At 44.2% G+C, this 22,200-nt stretch overlaps 4 protein-coding genes across 4 annotated transcripts; all 4 read right to left on the reverse strand.

The window, feature by feature from the left end:
• Positions 1-65: 65 nt before the first annotated feature.
• retreg2 (reticulophagy regulator family member 2) lies at positions 66-6,172 on the reverse strand. The gene is made up of 9 exons (XM_069698373.1): positions 5,855-6,172; positions 5,314-5,417; positions 4,677-4,707; positions 4,188-4,317; positions 3,737-3,821; positions 3,264-3,401; positions 2,773-2,861; positions 2,117-2,252; positions 66-1,779 (listed from the first exon to the last, which is right to left on the reverse strand). The coding sequence occupies exons 1-9, from the start codon at positions 6,106-6,108 to the stop codon at positions 977-979; spliced, it is 1,770 nt and encodes a 589-aa protein (XP_069554474.1). The 5' UTR covers positions 6,109-6,172; the 3' UTR covers positions 66-976.
• Positions 6,173-6,792: 620 nt separating this feature from the next.
• prkag3a (protein kinase, AMP-activated, gamma 3a non-catalytic subunit) lies at positions 6,793-9,939 on the reverse strand. Its single transcript, XM_069698378.1, has 12 exons — positions 9,616-9,939; positions 9,427-9,466; positions 9,159-9,259; positions 8,997-9,078; positions 8,849-8,907; positions 8,565-8,625; positions 8,426-8,480; positions 8,212-8,338; positions 7,958-8,123; positions 7,821-7,858; positions 7,574-7,720; positions 6,793-7,469 (listed from the first exon to the last, which is right to left on the reverse strand). Exons 1-12 carry the CDS (start codon positions 9,631-9,633, stop codon positions 7,353-7,355), a joined length of 1,011 nt encoding a protein of 336 aa, XP_069554479.1. The 5' UTR covers positions 9,634-9,939; the 3' UTR covers positions 6,793-7,352.
• A 318-nt stretch (positions 9,940-10,257) lies between these two features.
• On the reverse strand, positions 10,258-14,114 carry cnppd1 (cyclin Pas1/PHO80 domain containing 1). The gene is made up of 8 exons (XM_069698377.1): positions 13,930-14,114; positions 13,520-13,622; positions 13,342-13,423; positions 13,133-13,253; positions 12,817-12,945; positions 12,667-12,728; positions 12,397-12,514; positions 10,258-12,221 (listed from the first exon to the last, which is right to left on the reverse strand). Exons 1-8 carry the CDS (start codon positions 13,990-13,992, stop codon positions 11,583-11,585), a joined length of 1,317 nt encoding a protein of 438 aa, XP_069554478.1. The 5' UTR covers positions 13,993-14,114; the 3' UTR covers positions 10,258-11,582.
• A 49-nt stretch (positions 14,115-14,163) lies between these two features.
• Positions 14,164-22,200, reverse strand: abcb6a (ATP binding cassette subfamily B member 6 (LAN blood group) a). Its single transcript, XM_069698376.1, has 20 exons — positions 21,935-22,200; positions 20,788-21,311; positions 19,839-19,979; positions 19,536-19,725; positions 19,081-19,173; positions 18,781-18,973; positions 18,486-18,607; positions 18,242-18,351; positions 18,061-18,126; positions 17,854-17,979; positions 17,618-17,694; positions 17,426-17,489; positions 17,231-17,316; positions 17,080-17,137; positions 16,882-16,986; positions 16,209-16,383; positions 15,887-15,999; positions 15,566-15,660; positions 15,387-15,455; positions 14,164-15,281 (listed from the first exon to the last, which is right to left on the reverse strand). The coding sequence occupies exons 2-20, from the start codon at positions 21,301-21,303 to the stop codon at positions 15,122-15,124; spliced, it is 2,559 nt and encodes an 852-aa protein (XP_069554477.1). The 5' UTR covers positions 21,304-21,311; positions 21,935-22,200; the 3' UTR covers positions 14,164-15,121.

A 22,200-nucleotide genomic window follows, 5' to 3' on the forward strand; every position in this document is an offset into this window, starting at 1 on the left:
CCTGTCTAACCAGTCTCAAAGTTGTAGCTTCAAAATAAATTCAATTCCATATGGAAATTAAAGCCCATTCACGAGGCATCCGTCGCAGAGAGGAAACATTTCGGGAACATTTCTTTTATCTCGTCACGTGAAAGTCACTTGTGTGTAAAGATCTAGGAGTTGTCAACATCCAGTAATGTCAAGGATTCCATGTTCAGGCAACAAGTGAAAAACCACCGCACGACTTCTCTTTGTCAAAACTGCAACCTTGCAGGTAAAGATCGGGAGCAATATATTGTTTTTAAACTCGGGGAACATACAACTACAATTTAAACCTGGACGTCCGCGGTGTCGTCATTAAAACACTCGCATTATAATCTTTATGGGGAACTGAAGGGGTACTTTCAAACTCCTTCTCACCGTAATAATAATCATCAAACTGACAATTAAATTAAATAATTTATAGCATATATTAATAGTTACATAATCCAACATTTCAACTCTTCATAACACCATCTGCTTCTAAATGAGAAAATAAAAGCATCACGGTTGTACCGAGAGAAAACAACTCGGTAACGATGTCTCCGTAACTGTTAATCTGAGCGCTGGCTTTCTCTCACTGGACATGTTACTATCGGGACAGCAGTCAGCGTAACACAAAAACCTCGACTGTAAACGCAGTATAAATCATCTCTGTTGTAGCTTGTGTATTTAACGGTACGGTGAAGCCGTGTCTTTGTGAATGACACCTGGTAGTAGCTCATGATCCTGGACTCGAAACAGGTACACACCCCACAAGGCTATGAAAGCACAGAGTATCTCAACCATCTGCTACACAATCACCAACCAACAGCATTAAACGCCAAACTCTTTGATAAATGTATTGTATGAAGCAGTATGTATGTATGTATGTATGTATGTATGTATGTTTATAATGTAGTTTTAACGTACAAATAAAAACAGAACATTTGGGGGGCGGGGGGAGGCAACAGGGCAGCTATGACTGTGGTTGATGCTGAGGAGATGGAGGTGAGTCTGGAGCTCCTCCCACCACCTGTCTGTCAGAGCTGAGATCCAGCTCTTCATCCGCCTGCTCCAGTTCACTTTGGTCCAAAAGCTCAAAGTCCTCTTCTTCGGTCTGGACGAGCGTGTCGTCCGGGAACTCCTCGCCGCCGGCGCCGCTTTCTGTCGTGAAGGCCTCGTCCGGGTCCTTGTCGGGACCCGGCGCCCCGACCGCGGTAATTGTAGTGTTAGCGATGGCGTCTGCGGGCTCGGTGGGGGTCTCCGGAACGCCCGGTGGGGTTTCGGTCGGGAGGAACTCGGCCAGGGAGGGCTCCTCGCTGGCCTCGCTGGAGCGCAGCAGGGCTGACAGAGTGTTCTGCACTACGGTGGAGATGGCCGTGCTCACGATCTCCTCGCTCAGCGCCTCCAGGGAGCGCTGCGCATCCCGGGTTACTGCATCTTCCCTCTCCTCTGCCTCCCGCCTCTCCGCTTCCTCCCCTGCGTCCGGAACGGGCAGCGTGCCCTCCTCACTCCCGGGTGGTCGTCCGTGTCCGTTGAAATGAGTGTTCACAAAGTGAAGAGGGGACGCTAGGTGTTGGATAAGCAGGCTGGCGGGGCTCAACGGTTCCCCCTCTGCCTGACCACCAACCTGGGTTCCGTCTCCCTGGCCTGGGCCCCGCAGAGGAAAGTGAAGCAGGTTGCGATCGATGGACGGAAACTCCTCAATCGAGGGGAACTCGGGGAGATCCCGGAGGTAGGACTCCTCTGGGTCGCTGTGTAAACTCTGTTGGTCCAAATCTGTAGCAGCAAGCAAAAATGTTTTTGGTTTTAAAAACAAGACCAAACTGAAGATTTGAACAGCTGAATATACCAGGAGGTGAGGCCACACTGTGGGTAAGATAAATTTAGAAAGTAAGTACGTGAATAGTGTTTACTTGAGTGCAGGCTTGAGCTGAAAACCCCTGTAATTATCCTGTTAAACAAATAAGTACTGATGCGGGGAAGGATGTCATACTTCACTAGTTCAAAACAACAACAACTGCATGGACATTTTGTTTCATATTTTCAGAGCAGAGAAAAACACAGACACTTTGACCTCAAAAAACAACAACATCTATACAGGCAGTAATCTTACCTTCAGAGAGGTCCGCGAGTTGAGGAGTGGTGGCTCTGGACACCGAGAAGCCTCCACTCTCCAGGATGGATGCCTCTTCGTCCGACAACTCCGAGTCCGTGATGGCCATTGCCAAAGCCGTAGTCTTCGCATCCACCTGACCCAAAACACAAACGTATCATCATCTTCCTCATCTCTTACGTAACTGAAACGGGAAAACTTCCAATAAAAGGATGAAGATAAGTCTGACTTTGGTAGGTACACTCATCGCTCACTCGTTACTCACTGCTGGCGACTGTGACCTTCAGGGACAGCAGTAAACCAGACGGATAAATGATAGTAGTTTGTGTTTATTGCGGTTTTCTGCGGGTCTAAATTCATTCCACAGACGTAGCGTCACGACTGAATACCCGACACAACATCAACATTGTCGGTAATGCATGCGAACCACGTGCATCTGACAGTAGCGCTAATGGAATGTGGTCGTACTTGAGGCCACACCACAGACCTCCGTTCCCACCCAAGTACTCATGAAGGTTGATGCTGACCTCAGCACACCACACATCCGGCTCCCGATACTGCCTCTTCTGCTGGTGCTCTTATGGGTTTCTAGCTCCACCCACACTCATAAAAGTGTGTGTAGTGTGTGTAGCGTGTGTGTGTGTGTGTGTGTGTACCGTCGGGGCAAAACAGGACAGCTCCTCCTCACTCTCGCTTTCCGTTTCAGCTCTGGGCTCGTGCCCCTCCTCCAGCTCCTTCTTCACCTCTGTTAAAACACACACGTTTAACATGTCATGCTGACAAAGGAGACACATGTGGACCTCCTGCAATGCCACAACAGAGACAAATGAATGGCAACAGTATAACATACTCTTTGTAAGAAATGGGATGTGGGTGCAATTGTACCCGAAGGAAGCGCTGTTCCATTTTCACAATTATGTAACAGGTGTGTAACATTACAGTGTCTTTTATTCTTTCTGTGTCTGCAGAGTGTCTCAGGTTGGGTGTCGGTGAGAGGAAAAAGAAAGGTGATCTACAGCGATTCAGAACTCTGCTCCATGTGTAACAGTGGCTCCACTGTATGGTCAGGTACCGTATCAAATGTTACAATCAGGCGTGTTGCAGCTGCAGGATTTCTATAGCCGCAGAGTGTGCCGGTGACACTCACTCCTCTTGTCGTGCTTGCGGTGCTCGGTGTCTCCCTTCATGCTGTAGTCCAGTTTCATCAGGATTGGTTCCAAGCCCGTGTACATCCTCTGGATGAGCTCGTGGTACACGACCAGCGGCCACAAAAGCACACTGAGGACTGAAAAAGCACAATAACAACTTTATGAACTGTCCTTTAACCGTATTCAAAGCAAGATCGCTGTAAAGATACAGGAAACATGGCCCGTTTCCCAAAGAAAATCCAGTTATGTAACTGATAAATAAGGGAGGAAGAGATACATTTACAAATACAAGCTTGACTTATTAGATAAATGTGATTCTTCAATAACAAGGAATGCAAAAAAAAAAAAAAAAAAAAAAAAAGATGTAATTACTCCACTAACGGCCATTCTTACCTAATGACCACACGCCCTCTGTCTGTCATGACAACCAGGCAGCCAAACAGCTATGTTAATTAGGCATGAAGTGACTCACCTATAATGTAGGAGATCATGATTCCTGGTACATAATGTCCAACCACAGCGAGTACCAAGCAGCCACTGCACATCATCACACAGAACTGGGAGATAGAAAAAGTGAAGGGTATTAGATGACTTTATCCTCGAGCCACAAGGGGTGCAAGATGAGGAAGTGGAAACGGTACATCTCTGCAGGTGTGTCTTCTAGTACTGTGTGATAGAGGACGCGGTCTAAATGTGTCCTCGCAGCTGCATTACCTTCTGAGTTTGCGTCAGTCTTTTATAATTCCTAAACATTTATCTTCCAGTCAGACTGTTAGTTTAACAATTAATGAGCTGCACAATCCTGATTTAAAATAAGTCGCCACCAGATAGCGTGCTTGTAAATAGATTTACAGATGCACTGTTTTCGAACCATAACCTGAGTATTACACGCATTTTAATTAGTCAAAGTCCCGGTGCGGTACCTTGCCGTGGTTCTGCCGTTTGTACAGCAGCATCTCCTGCAGATACAGACACCAGATCAGGTAGCTCTCAGCCAGGTGGTGGCTGAGCTCGGGAATACTGAGCAGACGCTGCTCCCCGCTCATTGATTCTCTGCGTTCAAACACAAGGACACGACACACAAACACGGGAAGATAGCGACAGAAATCAACACGTGTAAAGAACAGAAATCCGTACTTCAGGTGCTCCAGGCTGCACTTAAAGGCTTGCAGAGAGGTAGTGCAGGATTCCATGTCCGTGTAATGACAACGGAGGGAGACACGCAGATTATCACAAATGCTATGCATTAATAAACAAGACGGGGCTCCACATTTAAAATTTTTTTTTTTTTTAATAATAGTGTGACGTGATGAAAACGGAACAAATGATCTCGTATTAAATTACCCCAGGAAATGACGACAAGAGTTGTGTCGTAGAATTTTTTTTACATTAGTAGTTTGTCATGCACATACCTTTGTACGGGTTGAGCCTCTGCTTGTTGAACTACAGTTGAGGAAAAACACATGATTAGCCGCAGGTCATGAACAAAATTGGTATTTCAGTAGAAACATCTTAAATTGTTTTTTGAAGATTAAAGCGCTGTGGTGTAAAAATAAATAATCTCAGAATGCCCCTAAACCTGTGATCGAGGGGCACAAATTGTGACTGATTAATTATAATGTACAAGTTTAAGTCAATATCCTATTTTAAAATATCACTTATTCCATTTAATTTAAATTTCCGTCTCTAACGCGCAGTCACACAAACAGCGCCGTTGTTCAGTCACGAAGTTCAGAACTTATTGATTCTTATGGATGTTCTGTAAAATCTGGGTATCCAGGGCTAAATAAAAGCGTAAATACTTCAAAGCGTCTCTTGATTTCCGTCACATACAGATGGTGCTTTATTCAGATGAGGATGATTGTGCACTTTTCTTTGCTTTTCATTTACTCCTACTACAAGTTACTGCATGCATTTGATTTGAGCTCATTTTACACTAAATACAGAAACTTTACGCACTAATTAAAGAGGGGGGGGGGGCAAAAATTCTCTTTTCGTTGTTGTTTTTATTTTTTATTTACTACACTGTTGGTAAAAAAAAAGACCTACCGGTAATGACGGGCAACTTGGGCTTCCACCTCTCCAGTAGCATCAGTCCCAGCAGGGAGACGCTCAACAGGAAGAGAGGCCGCAGGGAGGTGGAGGACAGGAGCCTGTGGAGACACATGGAGACGCATGGAGACACATGGAGACGCATGGAGACGTAACCCAACAACTGAAATAAAGATACACATCCATTGCACGTCTCAGCTCCGATATAGGAGGCGGGAGAAAGTAAGAGTCTGTCACCGACAGCTGCTTCACGAGGCCCGATGTCTCGAGCGAGCATTAACAGCTGCGATAACGCAAAAATAACCTATTTGTCTATTTCGCAACACAATATGTTTACGACATCGCATCCGCCGTGCTGGAAACAAACGTGAACTGGCTTGCGAGGTCCGTTAGCATGAAGCTAAAGACGTGGGATTAGCAAACTAAACGTGACATTCGCTCGTGATTTCCCCAGCGAGGCTAAACAACAACAACAACAACAACATATAGCGCCATCAAAAACAAAGCGGATTAAACAACACGGACTTGGGACGGCTACCAGAATAATGTGTTGAGTGTCAGGGCGACGGAGACGCTGTACAGCGGCCTCTCCCACACCAACAGCCTCTGCACCCACAGCAGCAAGGGCTCGTACTGCGAAAGCCAAGCCTGGAGACGCTCCCGCAGGCGGACGAGCTCCGGGTTTTCATCCCCGCAGGCCTGCTCCGATGTCCCGGCGGGGAAAAGAGCCTCCAGGCCGACCGAAGAGGAGGTAACAGAGAGGCGTCTTATGGCCTCCTCTCCGCTCGCCATGTTTCCCCCCACTTTGTTATGTTGTTTTTGGTGATCACGGGGTGTACGGAAGGACCAGCATCAAGCGTGACACTTAAAAAAAAAAAAAAAAAAAAACCTAAAAAAAAACAAGCTTCCGGTTGTGGCTTTCAAAATAAAATAATCGACGCCAGCGTTAAAAAAAAAAAAACAATGTCACAATTATGGAATCAATCAATCAATCAATCAATAAATAGATGGTAAATTTATATTTCATATGAAGATTAGAAAAACATTATGCATTTGGCCAATGTCCGGTAAGTTTATTTCGCTTTAAAGGCTATACCAGTTTCTGTCTTTGCGCTTGATTATTTCCCGCAGCTTGACATACCATTGATGGGCGCACAGATGGGCGGACGGATAATAAGGCCCGTCATAGGAGAGAAAAAACAAAAACGTAGTCACGTGTTTCCTTGTTTACTGTGTCGAGAGAACAGGGTTCAAGAAAGCCTCAGTGTACCACCGTGTGGTTAGAGATGCTGTCGCGTGTGTGAAACGTTGCATGAAGGTGAACACTTGCAAAGACCTGCAAAAGCTCTGTGCAACCTTCTACTACTTTTTTTTTTTTCTTTCCACGTGTGTTTCGTGGATGTTATTTTATACGTGTGCATATCTAGCAGTTTTCACATATTTATTTTTGAAGAGGCACATTGAAAAGACAACACATCAATTTTGATACAAATTTAATACAGAAATATATCGTATGGAGTAAACGTAAATTGATCAATTTGATCAAATGCAGCCAATGCGGAAATTGTGCTGGGGACCTATGAAGGTACATTACGGCATTAAGGTCAGCTCACTGTCCATTAATATTACCTATTAATAATAGGCCTTAGGTCACAGAAGACATTTTAATGTAAACAGCGGCACAGCCAGGGAATTTTTCTTCCTCTTATAATCTCTCATTTCAGTCGTACGTCAATTTCTGAAAGACACAAATGAAATCTACCGTCATTCTGTTTACCAGCTATTATGGGATTCCTCTAATGAAGCAAAGCCCCTGTTGAGAAGCTGGAGTTGTGTGTTTTTGAGTGCAAGATTTGTTCACATAACTCACTAATGTGAAAAAAAAGGAGGGTTCAAAGTCTCTGGGTGCTGGTAACCACACAACAGGGTGCAGCTGGGGGTTGTTTGGAGTGGAGCCTACCTGCGCGGGTACGCTGCCAGGACCGGAGCCTATACAGATGGTAAAGGAGGGTGGGTGACCCTCTGTACCCCTGCCGCTAGGACAAAAGGGTGTCAATACCTGCTGGGGTTAAGACCATGGCCTGCAGCAGGTCAGACAGGGAGACTATGCCCTTCACCACGTTGGCTCTGTCCACCAGGACCAGCCGATGGACCTGGGATGGACAAGACAACACAGAAAGGGATCTTCTTTTATAATTCAGTCACACGATTTGATAAGAAATCTTAAAGAATATATATTTTTAAAAAAACAACATACCTCAGCTTCGACTATACGGTCTAAAATAGTTTCCAAGGTTTCATCGGGATAGCACTTCATCACTCCCTCAACATAACACGTGCGCCTGCGAACAGCCTCCTGCATTGTCATGTCCAGATTGTTGTAAGTCTTCTGGGCTGCTACATTCTGCCGTGGAGCAAAAGGAAGTGTCAGTAAAAAATTGCTATGATGTGCAGCAGACTGTTGTAACTCGGCACGGGACGTTAGATTTCTGAACGGTACTTACAATGACATCAAATCTTGAGTAGAGTGCCACCACTTTGCCTGAAAAAACAAATCGTCGGATGCTGTAGTAGCCATCGACGCTAATACATACAGGTCTGAACATCACGCGTAATCTTTAAAAAGGCGAAGTAAGTATACCTCGTTCATCCACCACCGGCAGCGCAGACACCCGCCTCTCCACAAATATAGAGAGGGCATCATAAAGCGATGCTGTCTGCTGCACAGTGGCAATGTTCCTGAAGGTTCCTATCCCGAGCTCCTGGATCTGACGCTGTATAAATGCCGGCTTGGGAACTTTTTTCCCCTGAAAACATCCAAACACCGCAGTTGAAGAGTCACCGAGGCGCTTAAGGTTACGTCAAACGCAAACATCAGGCTTAAAGTGAGCTTACAAATATATGGAGGAACTTGAAGATCCTTTTGTGGGTCAGAATGTGCAGAACATTTCCAGACTCCGGGTCGATCACGGGCAGCCTGTGGATCTTATATCGGAGTAAGGAATAGATGGCGTCGAAGAGGCTGGGAGGAGGAGAGACAACAGAGGAGGGTGTAGCTCAGCAGGAAGGACACTCAAATCAAAGATCTCAGAGCGTTGCGTGCACTCACCTAGCCTCCGGAGAGATGCTGATGAGGACGTGATTGGAGTACTCCAAGTACACATCTGGACACAAGAAGAGAGAGTTCAAATGTAAATTCACACAGCGGTGTACAGAGAGAGCGCCACTGATCTGCGCCGGTTATTTACTTTGAAGTGAATCACCTCTCCATGTCTCAATCTTGTGGCTCTCCAGTTCGTACATCTGAACCTTTGGAGATAAAAAGACAAAGTCAACATTGTTATAGATTACGAGAGGCAACCAAAATATTCCAATCGCAGATTACGTAAACTTGCTTTTATCGGTGTGGTTTATAATAAGGGTAGAGGATGTCAAAAAATTATCTGCGTAATCCTAAATATCTATGCTATCTTAAAATAGTGCCGATCCAAAGGAGTTTTATAGCTCTGAGCTGTTGACATGTCATACTCGCCATCGGGGATCTGTAATAGCGGTGGAGGATGTTGATGAAATCTGTGATAGTCAGCATACCTGTGGCAGACAAGGATTCATGTTGCCGTTATTAAGATTCAGAGGGACCGATACTACACTATGTGTATTCCATTAATGACCCGTCTTACCCACAAATCTTTGTAACTTGCTGTCCCATAGAGGTGCAGCCCTCAAGCCATTTGCCACCAGCGCAAAAAAGGCCTTTTTCACCTGTGGAGGAAGATAAATTCACACAGTCGGTGAAGTTTTACGTGCGACATATATATGAACAGCTTTTCATGCATCCTTACTTGTAGCGTGGTATCAAATATGACTAGTTTACAGCTGGTTGGAATGGCATCGTAGCAGCGGTGACTTTTCATGAAGTTCATGTAGACAGTGGCATCAGCCTCTAGGAGGAATTACATCAACCAGTTGTATACAGAGTGGATATAGATACGGATATACAGTACTTATGCGCACACACACACACACACACAACATAAACACGTGCTCATTATGCATGCTTACAAAGGCACAGATCCAAATGCAGCTACATGGTTGTAGTTGTAATCTTACCTTGTTTATGCATCTCCTTCTTCTTTTCTGGGAATGACACCTACAACACAGCGAGTGAAACATTCTCCACATGACCTTGTCAAAATGGTTTGAAATCTTCAAGCCTACTCATTTTCCCTGGTTTCAGTAATAGCTTATTAAACTTCACAAACATCCCATAACTATGGTCACACCAAAGCAACAATTCACCTGTGAAGGAGGCTCCATAACTCTGATGTTTGTCCATGGAAAACAAAAACAAAAAAAAGAGAAAACTCAAGACTGTCGGTGACTGTTCGGTTTCCTACAAAGCGGTCAGGTCTATATTAGGAGCTCTCGAGTGGCACTTCGGGCTGAGGGGCGCCGAGTAGGGGAAGAAGAAGCTGGCACGGACTCAAGGGGAGGGAACACTTCACATTCTACCGAAACCAGACATCTGCTTCCCCTCTGCGTAAAAACTCTTATTGTCACTGTGCATTTACAGTTGCTGAAAGGAATGCATTAGCTTTTGAGAAGCATTTGTGATCTTGTTACATTGCCACTAATAAAACATACGGAGAGTTCGGTACTACTTGTTGCACTCCAGGTGGAAGATGACTTGGAGCAAAGAATTAAAAATATCTTTGGGCGTATACGACTTACCGAGGTCGACGCAGATGACGGTTTCGCGTATGTCACATTTGAAATGGTATGAAGTCTTGTTCTCTGTAAATGTCGAGGTTAGAGTGCTGTAAAGGTCTGTTAAAAGTTCAAACATGCAAAGCGTATCGTCGACGGACAAGTTGTGAACACAGTGTTTCAAAGAGATCCGTTGACGTATGATTCTGTTGATGTAGATAACAAACAAATCTCTCAAAGAAATGCATTCTTTATTGTTTTTTTTTTTGCATTTTATAATATTTGTACTTTACAGCATGTACAAAATTAAAGGACTTCGTGCTCCAAAGTGTATCAAATTCAAATGCTCAAAGCAATTTGTCAAAGGTTCAATTACAAAGTCAATGTCCGTGTGTAACTGTGTCCATAAAAATAACTCTTTACAATTTTCTCTGGTGTTTTTAAAAGATATGACGATGCAGTAATAATGGAGTGACATGTCTGGTTGAAGCCGGATGAGCAAATTCCAGACCGCATTAACATGAGGAACGCTGCAGGAAGCCTTTAACGTGTTATAATACAAAACCAAAAGCCAACTAGAAATTGCATGAAACCCCAGCAGCACATCTTTTATAAAGACTTTCCACGTGGAGAAGAGGAAACTCAAATCTCAGAAAATTGGCAATTACCCTGTTACAGGAAGGTGTTGCCACATCAAATGTGGTAAATGTTTTTGACTGCATTAAGAAAATGCTATAATATAGCTATAGCTATAAATAACCAGAATAAGAGGAGTCGGTGTGCTCTGTCTTTGATGCTTTCTCCTTCGTAAAGGGGAAAGTTATCAAGGACAGGTTTTGAAAAAAACAAACAAAAAAACAACAACTTTCTGGTGTACAAAAATCAGTGCTTGCAGCATGTGTATGACAGATGTCTGATGTAAACCTCCAACTGCATAAAGAAAAATATACGCTAACTTGAAGCAAATATGGCAAACCCAAAACGTATTTAGTCCCTTCTTCTCAGACCTCAATCATTAAACAAAAACGTAAGTGCTTAAACTCAACTTTCAGATATAAACAAAACCCTTCACACACATCCATCAACCTGCGTGAACAGCTTTAAGATTACTGCTCAGACGTGTTAACTCGAAACGCATTCATCACAAAGGCCCTACATTACCGTCTGACAGGTCTGAACTTTCAAACATTGATAAATGTGGGTGGCAAAACAGTTTGGTTGCTGCTAAGAAAAACATTTAATGACCTTCATATTCCTTGTGATGAAAGCTGCAGTAAAAAACAAGTTTCAGTGAATCAATCCAATGCTATGGCATCATAATGAAGTCAAATTTACTCTGCAGTATTGAACTATAAATTAATTTTCACCTCGTGCTGCGCCATCAAGCTCTCTCGCTCTGAAAAGTGCCTATTTATTTACTCTCGACTTGACTTGCCACCTGTGTTCTAGATCTGTAAAAGTCCATAAAAACATAACTTGGGAGCAGGTGACGAGTCGTGAAAATAATGCTGGTGAAATTGCCAGAGTCCATTACTACAGGTCGACAAGTTGCGATGTTACTAACCGGGCATGAGCAGAGCTCGGACCTTGTCGACGGGGAGCATCGACTCCGGGTGGCAGCGTCGCAGCTGTACGGGAGGAAACGCTTCGAGGGGAGAGTTCAGATTTGGCTCCGCAGCTCCGAGGAAGCTGGAGGACAGCCACGATGCGTGATGCTGATGGTGAACGAGGGGACCGTGAACGAGGAGCGCCGAGGTGTTTTTTAGCTCGCACTGAAGAGGAGGGAGGGTTGCGAGACAGCCAGGACAGATGAAGGAGGCAGCAGACCAGGGTTCCATTTCAGACTTCGGTTCAGGATGTATGTGACCCATTGAGGCGAGAAGGGAACCCCAGAGACACAAGACTGATGTCTGCGCAGAGGTCGGTGGGGGACTTTGTCTGTGCTGTTGGTTGATTCCTAGTGAGTCGGTCTGAAGGTTCAGACTCTTGTTAGCCGGGACGCAGCAGGGGAGGCGGTGGGCTGGAGCGGGGGCTTCTGGATTGAGGCTGGAAGTCTGAAGGTGGGCCACGCTGATCTCACCTGGAAGTGGAAGCAGGGGCTGGTCACTTCTGGAGAGGCTGAGCTGGTGCATCACAGCACTGGTGGCAATGAGTCCAGCCACACTGGTTAGATAGACCAAGCCAAGCATACAGGATACCTGACAACAACAAAAAACAGGGTGAAATCTTACTATCGAACCTAATTATGATAATATTGCGATACATTATTAGAGGCGCAGACATTTCTTAATTCTAAGATGCAGTCAGAAAATATAACACGCTCTCCTACGGTGGCCCAACCCGCTAGATAAAAATCACTTGAATCCCTCCCACCTTTGTAAAGTGCTGGTAGATGGCTGTGAGGGCTTGACTCCATGCAGACTGCTCCAGAAGCACACAGAGGTCAGTGTAGGTGAACCAGCCGCGTTTCATCCCTTGTCGTTCCGCAATGCTGCAAATACGGAGGACAGAGGCAGAAATAAATCTTTAACAAACAACTTTTCACTGAATTAATGTAATTTGGGGGGGAGGGGGGGGGGCGTTTAAATATATCTAACGAGGACTGCCATTTAGCATTGAACTTGTACACAGCTGATCACAAACCTGGCTTCCAGGTGACTTAGTATATCGAAGAAGTCATTTGGCTCCGTGAAGAGGCTCCACTCCTACAAGATACGACACAACAGTTGGAACAGACCTTGAGCCAAACACACACAAACAAACAAACACAAACACACACACACACACGCTTACAATGGCGTTCAAGAAATTCATCTCCAGGTTATTGACCGTTTGGACATCCAGCTTCCCGGCTGCTCCCCACTCGTCGTTGAAAACCTCTTCTTCCTCACCTTCGTCATACAGGTACTTGCTGGCAACCATCTAAAAATAAAAGTGAGAATTCAACGTGTTTGCCGGCAATACATTGTTATACTCATTTACAGTATAGTCCCCATCAGCCTGAAAGCAAAAAGAACAAACTTTATTGTAAAAAAAAAAAATGAGTGGGGCACATACTATTAATAACAGCACCGCACATTTAAATGACCTTTAACCCTCAGGCACATACCATAGAGATCAGGAATAGGTCAGAGGAGGAGATCTTTTGCAGGTATTCTGGGTTTCTGTGTCGGAGTCTTTCAATGTAAACTAGAGCCAGCATCATGGCACACGGGGAGATGCAGGCCTCCCTGAACAAACGAGGACATCCGGTTTAAAAACGCGTGACTGACGGTGACGTAATTTTGTTCTTACAAGAATGCATAATACAGTACAAACCTGGCAACGTGAGAGGCATACTTCTTCTGGAGCTTTCGTATTGGGCTTGGGGCAGATTTCTGGAGGATTTCGACAGCTATATCTGCAATGCCCGGAAGCAGAAAGTCACCTTTGCACTTCACTGACTTTTCAGGTGTACTTCGATGACATACATAAAAAAAAATAAAAATGTGCTCACCTGTAACAGGGCAAGAGAGGGCGTCGAGAGAGACATCTCTGTCCAGGCCATAGTACAGTCGCTTTCTCACTCGCTCGGTCAGTTTTTGGTGTCCGGGGATGAACTGTGGAAACGAAAACATTAACCGGGCGGTGTCAGCTTTCCGGTTGCATCAGATCAGCTAACGCGAGGCCCGTAGCTCCGGAGAGTTAGCCTTGAAGCTAATGAACCGCTAACGTAATGCCATCCACGTTGTTTTTTTTTTTTTAGCGTTTTAGAAATGTTAAAATAGAAAGTGTACAAGTTCAGTCGGTTACACGTAATCGAGATAGCCTCGCTATCTCCCTTCCTCGGATCCATATCCTGGATCGGGGGACCCCGCTGTAAACGTAACGCGCCTATTTTCTTTTGGTCTTCGCTCGACAACATACCGTGAACTCCTGGAAGTCCGAAAACTGAAACGTCCTTTCGTTAAATAACGCGTCGAAATCCATATTTACTATAGATCCAACATTTAGTCCGCCGAAATACTGAAGAGACGACTGCTTCGGCCTGGCCCGCCGCCGCCTTGTTTGGTAGCTTGACACGCGTCCTGACCGGGGACTGGAGCCTCCAGCTGTTCTCCTGCAGGACGCAGCTGATGTTACACAATCAAGAAACTCACAAACTCGTAAAACAGAATTTATTGATCTGAACTTAAACAACAACAACAAATCACAATACTACAACCCAAAGCTTAAATAAAATTAAAAAAAAAAAAAATCCATGACAGCTTTTATACCGACTAATTTACGTTAATATATTCAGCAGGAAACACAAGCAATAGACTCAATGCAACAAGAGGCAGTGTTGAGGCTGTGATTAGAAGTTTTGTCATCCCCTTATTTATCACAACTCTCCCTCTTGTAGCTTTAAATGATCTAAAACTCAGGTCAGAGATCATTTAAAGTTTCAACAGGAACAGAAAATGTCTATTTTGTCTTTAACCAAATAATATGACATCACAAACTAACAAAAAGTCAACACGGAAATATAAAAACATAAATATGAACAAAATCAAATTGGTGGAAGGAAAAATACAACACTTTGGACGCTATATATTTTAATGTAAATACAAATGTAGAGAAGAAGGCATGAGAGAACATGCACTCCTATACATTTCTTGAGAAGTAAACCATAAAAGGTACATATTGTCATCCGTCTTTTCACTTGTGGTATTTGTTTGAACTCTTTGTCCAAGTCCCGACATAAAACCTGAGGTATAATCACAACCATGGGATATAAAGTGTATTTTACATTGAAACATAGTGTTAATACCTCCTCAGTTTTATTAAGGCACCTTTCCTTTTATCCATGACTTGCCATTGCACATTTACTTGGAAAACTCAAAGTAAATAACATTTTCACCTTGCCGAGTGTTCGATCACATTTAAATCAACTTTTTACGATTAATAAACGTGAAAGAAAGTAGAGTTTTCTGTTAAACAATAAATACATTCAGAGCCAGGGCGACCTGAGAGCTGAGTGGTTACCACGTGGGCACGTATGCTCCGAGTCCCCAGTTTGATTCTCCACATCTCCTGTCTGGCAAAAATGCCTCAAAACAAAGCTTTAAAAATACTTTCAGTTCCCGTGGTGGCCTGAGGAGGTTGACGGTGGCTGCAGTTTCTCAGACTTGCGATCTTTGGCTTCCGTGTCGGACGAGGAATCCGAGTCCTGGGCCTGCTGCTGGTTTATCCACATGTCTGCATACAAGCCTCCTTTGAGCAGCAATTCCTCGTGTCTTGGATGGAAAGATGTCCGTTACTTACAGTTCAGTGAAGATAAAAATGCATCGTATGGTTGACGGCGTGTCACTCTGAACAACGGGTCAGGAAGGTGCACTTACCGTCCCCGCTCAGCGATCCGGCCCTCGTTGATAACTAGAATCTGGTCGGCTCCGATGACGGTGGACAACCTTTAATACGAATAGTAAAAACATATGACTCGTCACTGAAAACAATGAGTTTGCTTAAATGAATGCTTCAGAACAACTTAAAAACCACACAGAGGACATGGATCTCTTACCTGTGAGCTACTACAACTGTTGTACGATTGGCACAGACTTTAGTCAGGGAGGCCTGGATGTTGCGTTCTGTCTGCGTGTCCAGCGCCGATGTGGCCTGCAGAGATACGATGTTATAAAACTGTAAATAACAGCCTTTTAAAGTAGTATAATAGTTGCCCAACACGCTTCTAAAAACTCATACATTTACACTAAAACTGAGCAGCAATGGATTCAGGAAAATCAATAGGACAATAAAGTTAATATTTTTAGAAGCTTCGATCGCTAGACTATAATGGATCAATAAATGGCATGAAATGACAGCTTCTGATCGTGTCTGATACCTCGTCCAGCAGGATGATCTGTGGTGCTTTGAGGATAGTCCTGGCAATAGCAACCCTCTGCTTTTCTCCTCCGCTCAGCTTCAGACCTCTTTCTCCCACCTGTGTATCGTAACCTGCCAGACACAAATACAGGCAAGCGGTGAAAAAAGTTTGCACGCTACAGATGATGCTCGGGGATAAAATAGATAAACAAAAACAAAAAAATCTATGGCTGCTATTTCAGCAGAGTTAGAAGCTTGAAAAAAAAAAAAAAAAAAAAAAAGTTCAAAAGTTGAAAAAGCCCTCAAAGTTACATGCCGATAATAACAAAGACGGACGTTACCTTCGGGGAAGGCCATGATCTGATCATGGATATCCGCGGCTACAGCAGCCTCGTCCACCTCCTGGTCACTGGCAGAGACGCGGCCGTAGCGAATGTTATCCCGGATGGTGTCGTTGAAAAGCACCGTGTCCTGGGGGACCACGCCGATATGAGCCCGCAGAGACGTCTGCTTCACCTGAGGGAAATGCGATGAAGACAAAGTAATAACTGGACTGAGCCAGCTATATTAAAGACACTCTAACTTGGGCTTCGATTGCACATGGTAGCACGGGGCCAATTTATGCCTGGAGGAGAGTGATGACTTCAGTTGCACATGATACAATGTACAGTCCCTTTTAATGCATGTTAGGACAAGCTATTTAGCTCATTTGTCACTGTAACAAACATTCAATCTGTAACTAATGTTTGTTCATAATGTAAAGCTGTTTTATCAATAAAAATGAATGAACAATGTCTGTTTAAACTCCAATATCCAGAAATGAAACACCATATTTTATAATGCTGTTGAACTTCCCATCGAATTGAATTAGAAAACACCACAATCTACAATAAAAGTATTGTTTATTATTATTTTTTTTTACCATGTAAATATATGCTACAGTACATACAGACATTTTAGACTATAAGTGATACTTGGAATTCTCGTGTACTAGCACTGGTGCCAAAAACTTACTTTTGATATGTCCTGGCCATCGATGCGAATGCATCCTCCCTGAATGTTATAGAAACGGAAGAGCAGTCGAATGATGGTGCTTTTCCCAGATCCCGACGGTCCCACCTTGGGAAGATACATGGACAATAAAATTAACGATATTGCTGTAACAGAGAACGCAGGATGTAACGGTGAGGAGAAGGAAAACAAAATTCTCACCAGTGCGACTGTATGTCCTGGAGGAACAGTGAAGGACACGTCCTTGAGAATCTCCTTGCTGTAAAACAAAGACAATTTAAGAATGAGTGATGTAAGAAAACCACTTTGCACAAACGTTTTACCAAAACTATCAAAGTAAACATGAACCAACCCGTCCACGTAGCTGAAATAAACGTTCTCAAACTCCACTTTTCCCAGTTTATAGAGGAGATTGACTGCATTTACTTCATCTTTCACCTGCATAAAAGGAACATATACAGAATAATAATACAATTTTTTTTTTTTAAAAAGCACCAAAACCAGTACTGATGTCACTGTTTAAAATATTCATCCGTTTCAAACGTACCTCCTCATCTTCTTCAAAAAGTTTGAACATGCTTTCCATGTCAATGAACGAATTCTGGATCATTCTGCAGGAAAACAAAAGAGACATCAACCACAAGAGGCACAGATCCTTACAGGGACGACGACAACAACAACAACAACAACAACTCATCAGAGCAGGCTACTTATACTGTCAGGATTTTTCCCTTCTTACCTGTAGTAGGTTCCAAACCAGTTGAGGGGGGTGTACAGCTGGATGATGTAGGTACCGAAGAGAACAAAATCTCCAACCTAAGATCAGAGGATTTTATAATGGTCAAACTGAATAGGACAACTCAAAGTAGCACTGCTATTCTTCATGTTTGGAACAGTAAAACATTCATTTAAACGTATTTCAAGACATCATCTCAAAAGTGCACAAGTCATTTATGCGTATTTGTGTGTCGGTACCTGAAACTTCCCCTCTGTGACGAAGTAAGCACAGAGCAGGGAGCCGGCCAGCAGCCCTGATCCGATGATGAGGTTCTGTGTCTGATTGAGGAAGGCCAGGGAAGCCTGGGTCTTCCACTCTGAAGCCTAGAATAAGAGGAGACGAGGACTGTTAGATGCGTGTTTCAAGATTTACTTGTACTTCGTAAATACAAACGTCTGACTTACCTGATACTTTAAGATGGCGCCCTCAAAGCGCTCGGCCTCATAGTTCTCTGCATTGTAGTATTTGACCTAAGAAAAACAGACAAACGGTAGAAAAAGAGTTTGTCTTTTTGTACTTTACGGTGCATCTTTGTTTCCTGAAACTTCTTAAGGATCCAAAAGAGAAAATGTTTGTTTGACGTACCGTCTCAAAGTTTAACAAGGAGTCGACGGCCTTCGACTTGGCGTTGTTGTCCTGCTTGTTCATGTCTCGTCTGTATTTGGTTCTCCATTCGGTGATGATGATGGTCAGAGCTGCACGGACACATCGACAGGCAGTCAGGACATTTTCAAGGAGGATTTAAATACCTTGCCTAAGACTTCGCTCGGCTACAGGAAAGTATAATAAAGTTAGAATTGCAGTTATTACTTAAGTTCAGTGGACTTACTGAGATACAGAGCCATGCAGATGAAGACGATAAGGCCGAACCAGGCGTTGAAATAAGTGATGAAGTAGATGATAGAAATGACGATGTCGGCGATGGTGGGAAAGATGCTGAACACAATGTAGCTGTGGAAAAACACATAGTTTTAGCAAATAGGAAAGTAAAACTTAACCCTGATTCTACTACGTACAGAATATTTGGAGTTGTTAGAATGCTTAGCTGAATCTACAGTTTTATTAAAGGGTCATCCATTCATTTATAACGATGTTATGTGTAATCTATGAAGCTCCATCTCTACCTGAGCAAGCTGTTAATGGAAGAGGTGCCGCGGTCGATGCTGCGCAGCACGTCGCCGGTTTTGCGTCCCAGATGCCAGCGCAAGGAGAGGGAGTGCAAGTGGGCGAACAGACGCACCTGAACCACTCGGTTGGTGTACTGCTGCACCCGGATCCAGAAGAAAGAGCGCAAGTTGCTGACAAACCCCGAGGCGCCTGGGAAGAGACGGAGACGATGTGGAAAGAGATAAACCGGCCGTGCAATACGAGACAGAGAATTAATGTGACCTTATGCATACAGAGCGTGAATGAATAAGTCCTACCTGCCCCTCCGCCTTGCAAGAACTTGAGCAGGACATAAATGCACACTGTGGTGGCCAGAGTGCGCCAGCTGCTGCCGTCAGTCAGTTCATTCACTGAGTGAGGAACACAAGACACCAAAGTCAATGTCACAAGGCCTCGAGTTTAGCTTGGAGATAAGGTAGATAAACAAGATGATAAATAGGACAAAGCGAACTTCTGCAGTGTCTCTCTGGTTCTCTGGAAACCTTCAGAAGAATTCAATTCAATCTCATGACATCTTCAGAGTATATTCAACGTTATCATAATGGCCGTTTTTACGTGTTTTCAACCTACGGCTCAAATTCAATAAATTAAAAGCACATTAAGATTGTGGTTCAGGCTCCCTGCAACAATGTTATTGCAGTAACAGGACGTTTAACTTGTGGAGTTCAACATTCGAGCGTATGCTGGAAAGTTGGCAGGACTCATCACTCACCGATATTTTTGTAGTAAATGGGTACGAAGACATTAATGACCCTCTCGATTCCCAGCAGCCCCAAACAGAAGACGACCAGCAGCTGCAGGATGATGTTGTTCCGGGGCCACATGTACGGAACAAGCAGACAGACCTTCTCCGTGAAACCCTGCCAGGTAGACTGGTTCTCCTCTCCTCTTCCCAACAGGCTCTGAGTAAAAGAGACACATCAAACGCTTAAAACAGCATTAAATAGTGTAATAATATTGTCGCCAGATAGAAGTGTCTGTGCGGTAAACCGAACGCTGTTAAATGTGTCGCTACCTGTCCGCTGTTTTCTACGTCCCTCTCGTCTTCATTTATCAGCAGCATATAAGGTCGCCGTGGCAACCCCGGAGCTTTGAGACCAATGAAGAAGAGCAGCCCGGTGCAGACGTAGCGCATCAGCCACAGAGCAAACTGCACCTGAGGGGTTTATAGACATTATAAATCAGCAGATCAGTGTGGACACCACATCAACAGCAGCAGCAACCAGTGGAGAGAATTTAATACATTCATTCATAACACAGCTACACTGATGAGTGTGTGCTTTACTAAACCGTGACCAAGCCGCTGAGTAGTTTACCATTAATATATAATTTACTATTAAAATTACACTATATCGAATCAAGAAAAGGGATCCTAAATACTACAAAATGTTGAGTCATGCCTACAGTTCAGTAATCACAAAGAGGAACCTCCAGCATGGGACTCGGTGTGGGAGGAGCAAGATTTTCTCTCGTGATTTGATTGGCCAACAGTGAAGCATTTAGGATCTGTAAGTGAGAGATAGCAATGACTCAACAAAAAAAAAAAAAAAAAAGAAGAGTGTTTTCTTTTGCTTTTTTTGCATGTCATCTTGTGTCGCTTTGTTAGCTGGGTGGAAACTATGTACTACGGACAAGACAGGTTGCACAGCTTATAGAGGAGTGGCACACTTATCTTTGGTAAATAACTAACCTTTGGCCCATTTGACTGTTTAAACACATAACAAGGAGGGTTTTATCACAATGCAGATTAAGGGCACACACTGTAGGTACATTCTTGGATCAAAACTGGGGAAATGAAGTCAACTAATATTTTGATTAAAGCCTGTCTGAAAATAGTCTTAACTATAGACTTATGTCACAAATCTACCACAACCTTTTTTTTTTTTTTTTTTTTTGGGGGGGAGGGTTATTTTCAAAATAACAGTTCAGGAATATATCTTCTGTGGTCTTCAATCTTTCCTTACCTGCTGCTGATTGTTCTCCATGCCCCACCACCAGCGAGGACTGTACCAGGAGACGAAGGCCAAGTTCTCCGCGGAGAAAGCCAAGGCCCAGAACAGCAGCAGGGCCGCGCTGTGTCCCCTCGTCCGGTCCATCACCAGGGCCCTCCGCCTCTCCACCCTCAGCAGGGCTATGGCCCAGGCCCAGCCCAGTGCAGAGAAGCAGCCGTACAGCACCACGTAGCCCGGGAGCTCTCTTGCGGTGGCAGCTTGCCACACCATCCCGCTCAGAAACTGGAGCAGGAGAAGGACGGAGAGGGACAGCTGGAAACCATAGAGGCGGGAGCGTGGGATGAACTTGGGCTCCATCGTCGTGCCATACTTCCGGTAGAATATGCAGTGGAGTGTGCCGAGGAAGAAGGCGATAGTGAGCAGGATGGTGGGGACCAGTGTGAAGTAGAAGCAGGGGGAGATGCCTTTATCCACCCAGGTGCGGGAGATGGAGGAATTTGCTTCGCAGTAGCTCTGCAAAAATATCATGGCTGCAGCTGCAAGAGAGACGGAGAGGTTATTTCATGACTTTTACTTAATCTCATTGAGGTCAAGATCTGTTTTCCAGCTGAGACCTGAGAACAATAAACATTCACAAGAACATAAATCAGCAAAAATGTGACGACAACAGCGCGATGAACAAGATATAAACAATCCCTAAGGGGGCTCAAAGACTCTACTTTGAGGGTAGTTTGGAGTTCATTTAATTCAGAAGGTGCATAGTACCTGAAATCAGATCTGCCAACATTAGTGCATACGTGAGGGATCTCTAAGGTCAAGTAGTTACTGGATTGTGTATTATTAGACTGAAATGAGAGAGGAGATGTGAATATCAATGAATAACATGAGACTTCTTCTTGACTGGGATTAAGTCCATTCATCTCCAGAGATCCACAACATGGAACAGATTACACGTGCAGAAGACTGTACACTTTGAAATAAAACGTGCAACAAATCATATGGGACCTTAAAATGGAGACATCCTCCCAACAAAGAAAGAGCACATCTCTGGAGACTACACCGACTCATGCTCCGTCAGGGCTGCGATGTAGGCGATAGCATCCGATCGTGTCGACGGTTTCAGGATTTTCTAGACATTAAATTAAGTTTCTAACATTACCTTGTGCGCCAGGCAGGTCGCCGTGTACTGTCAAAGCCACTCAACTTGTCAATACCAGAGGTTGCTCCGGGGAAACCAGCCGCCGTGCTATCCGCTGGCTCATACGTCGGCGAGCTGCAGTTTTAACGCAATTGCTTGCTGAAAGTACAACACAATAATGTGTCCGTCATCGCTGCCGCCAAATGCGTGAACTCATGCTGCCGAAGCGGTTGTCCTTGTGTGTGTGTGTGTGTGTGTGTGTTAAACAACAGCCATCCGTGACTCGG

Source organism: Brachyistius frenatus, unplaced genomic scaffold, assembly GCF_029030835.1.
Source record: "Brachyistius frenatus isolate BFR_SWC_R1_liver_20210118 unplaced genomic scaffold, ASM2903083v1 Contig_26, whole genome shotgun sequence".
Classification (NCBI taxonomy): Eukaryota; Metazoa; Chordata; class Actinopteri; family Embiotocidae; genus Brachyistius; species Brachyistius frenatus.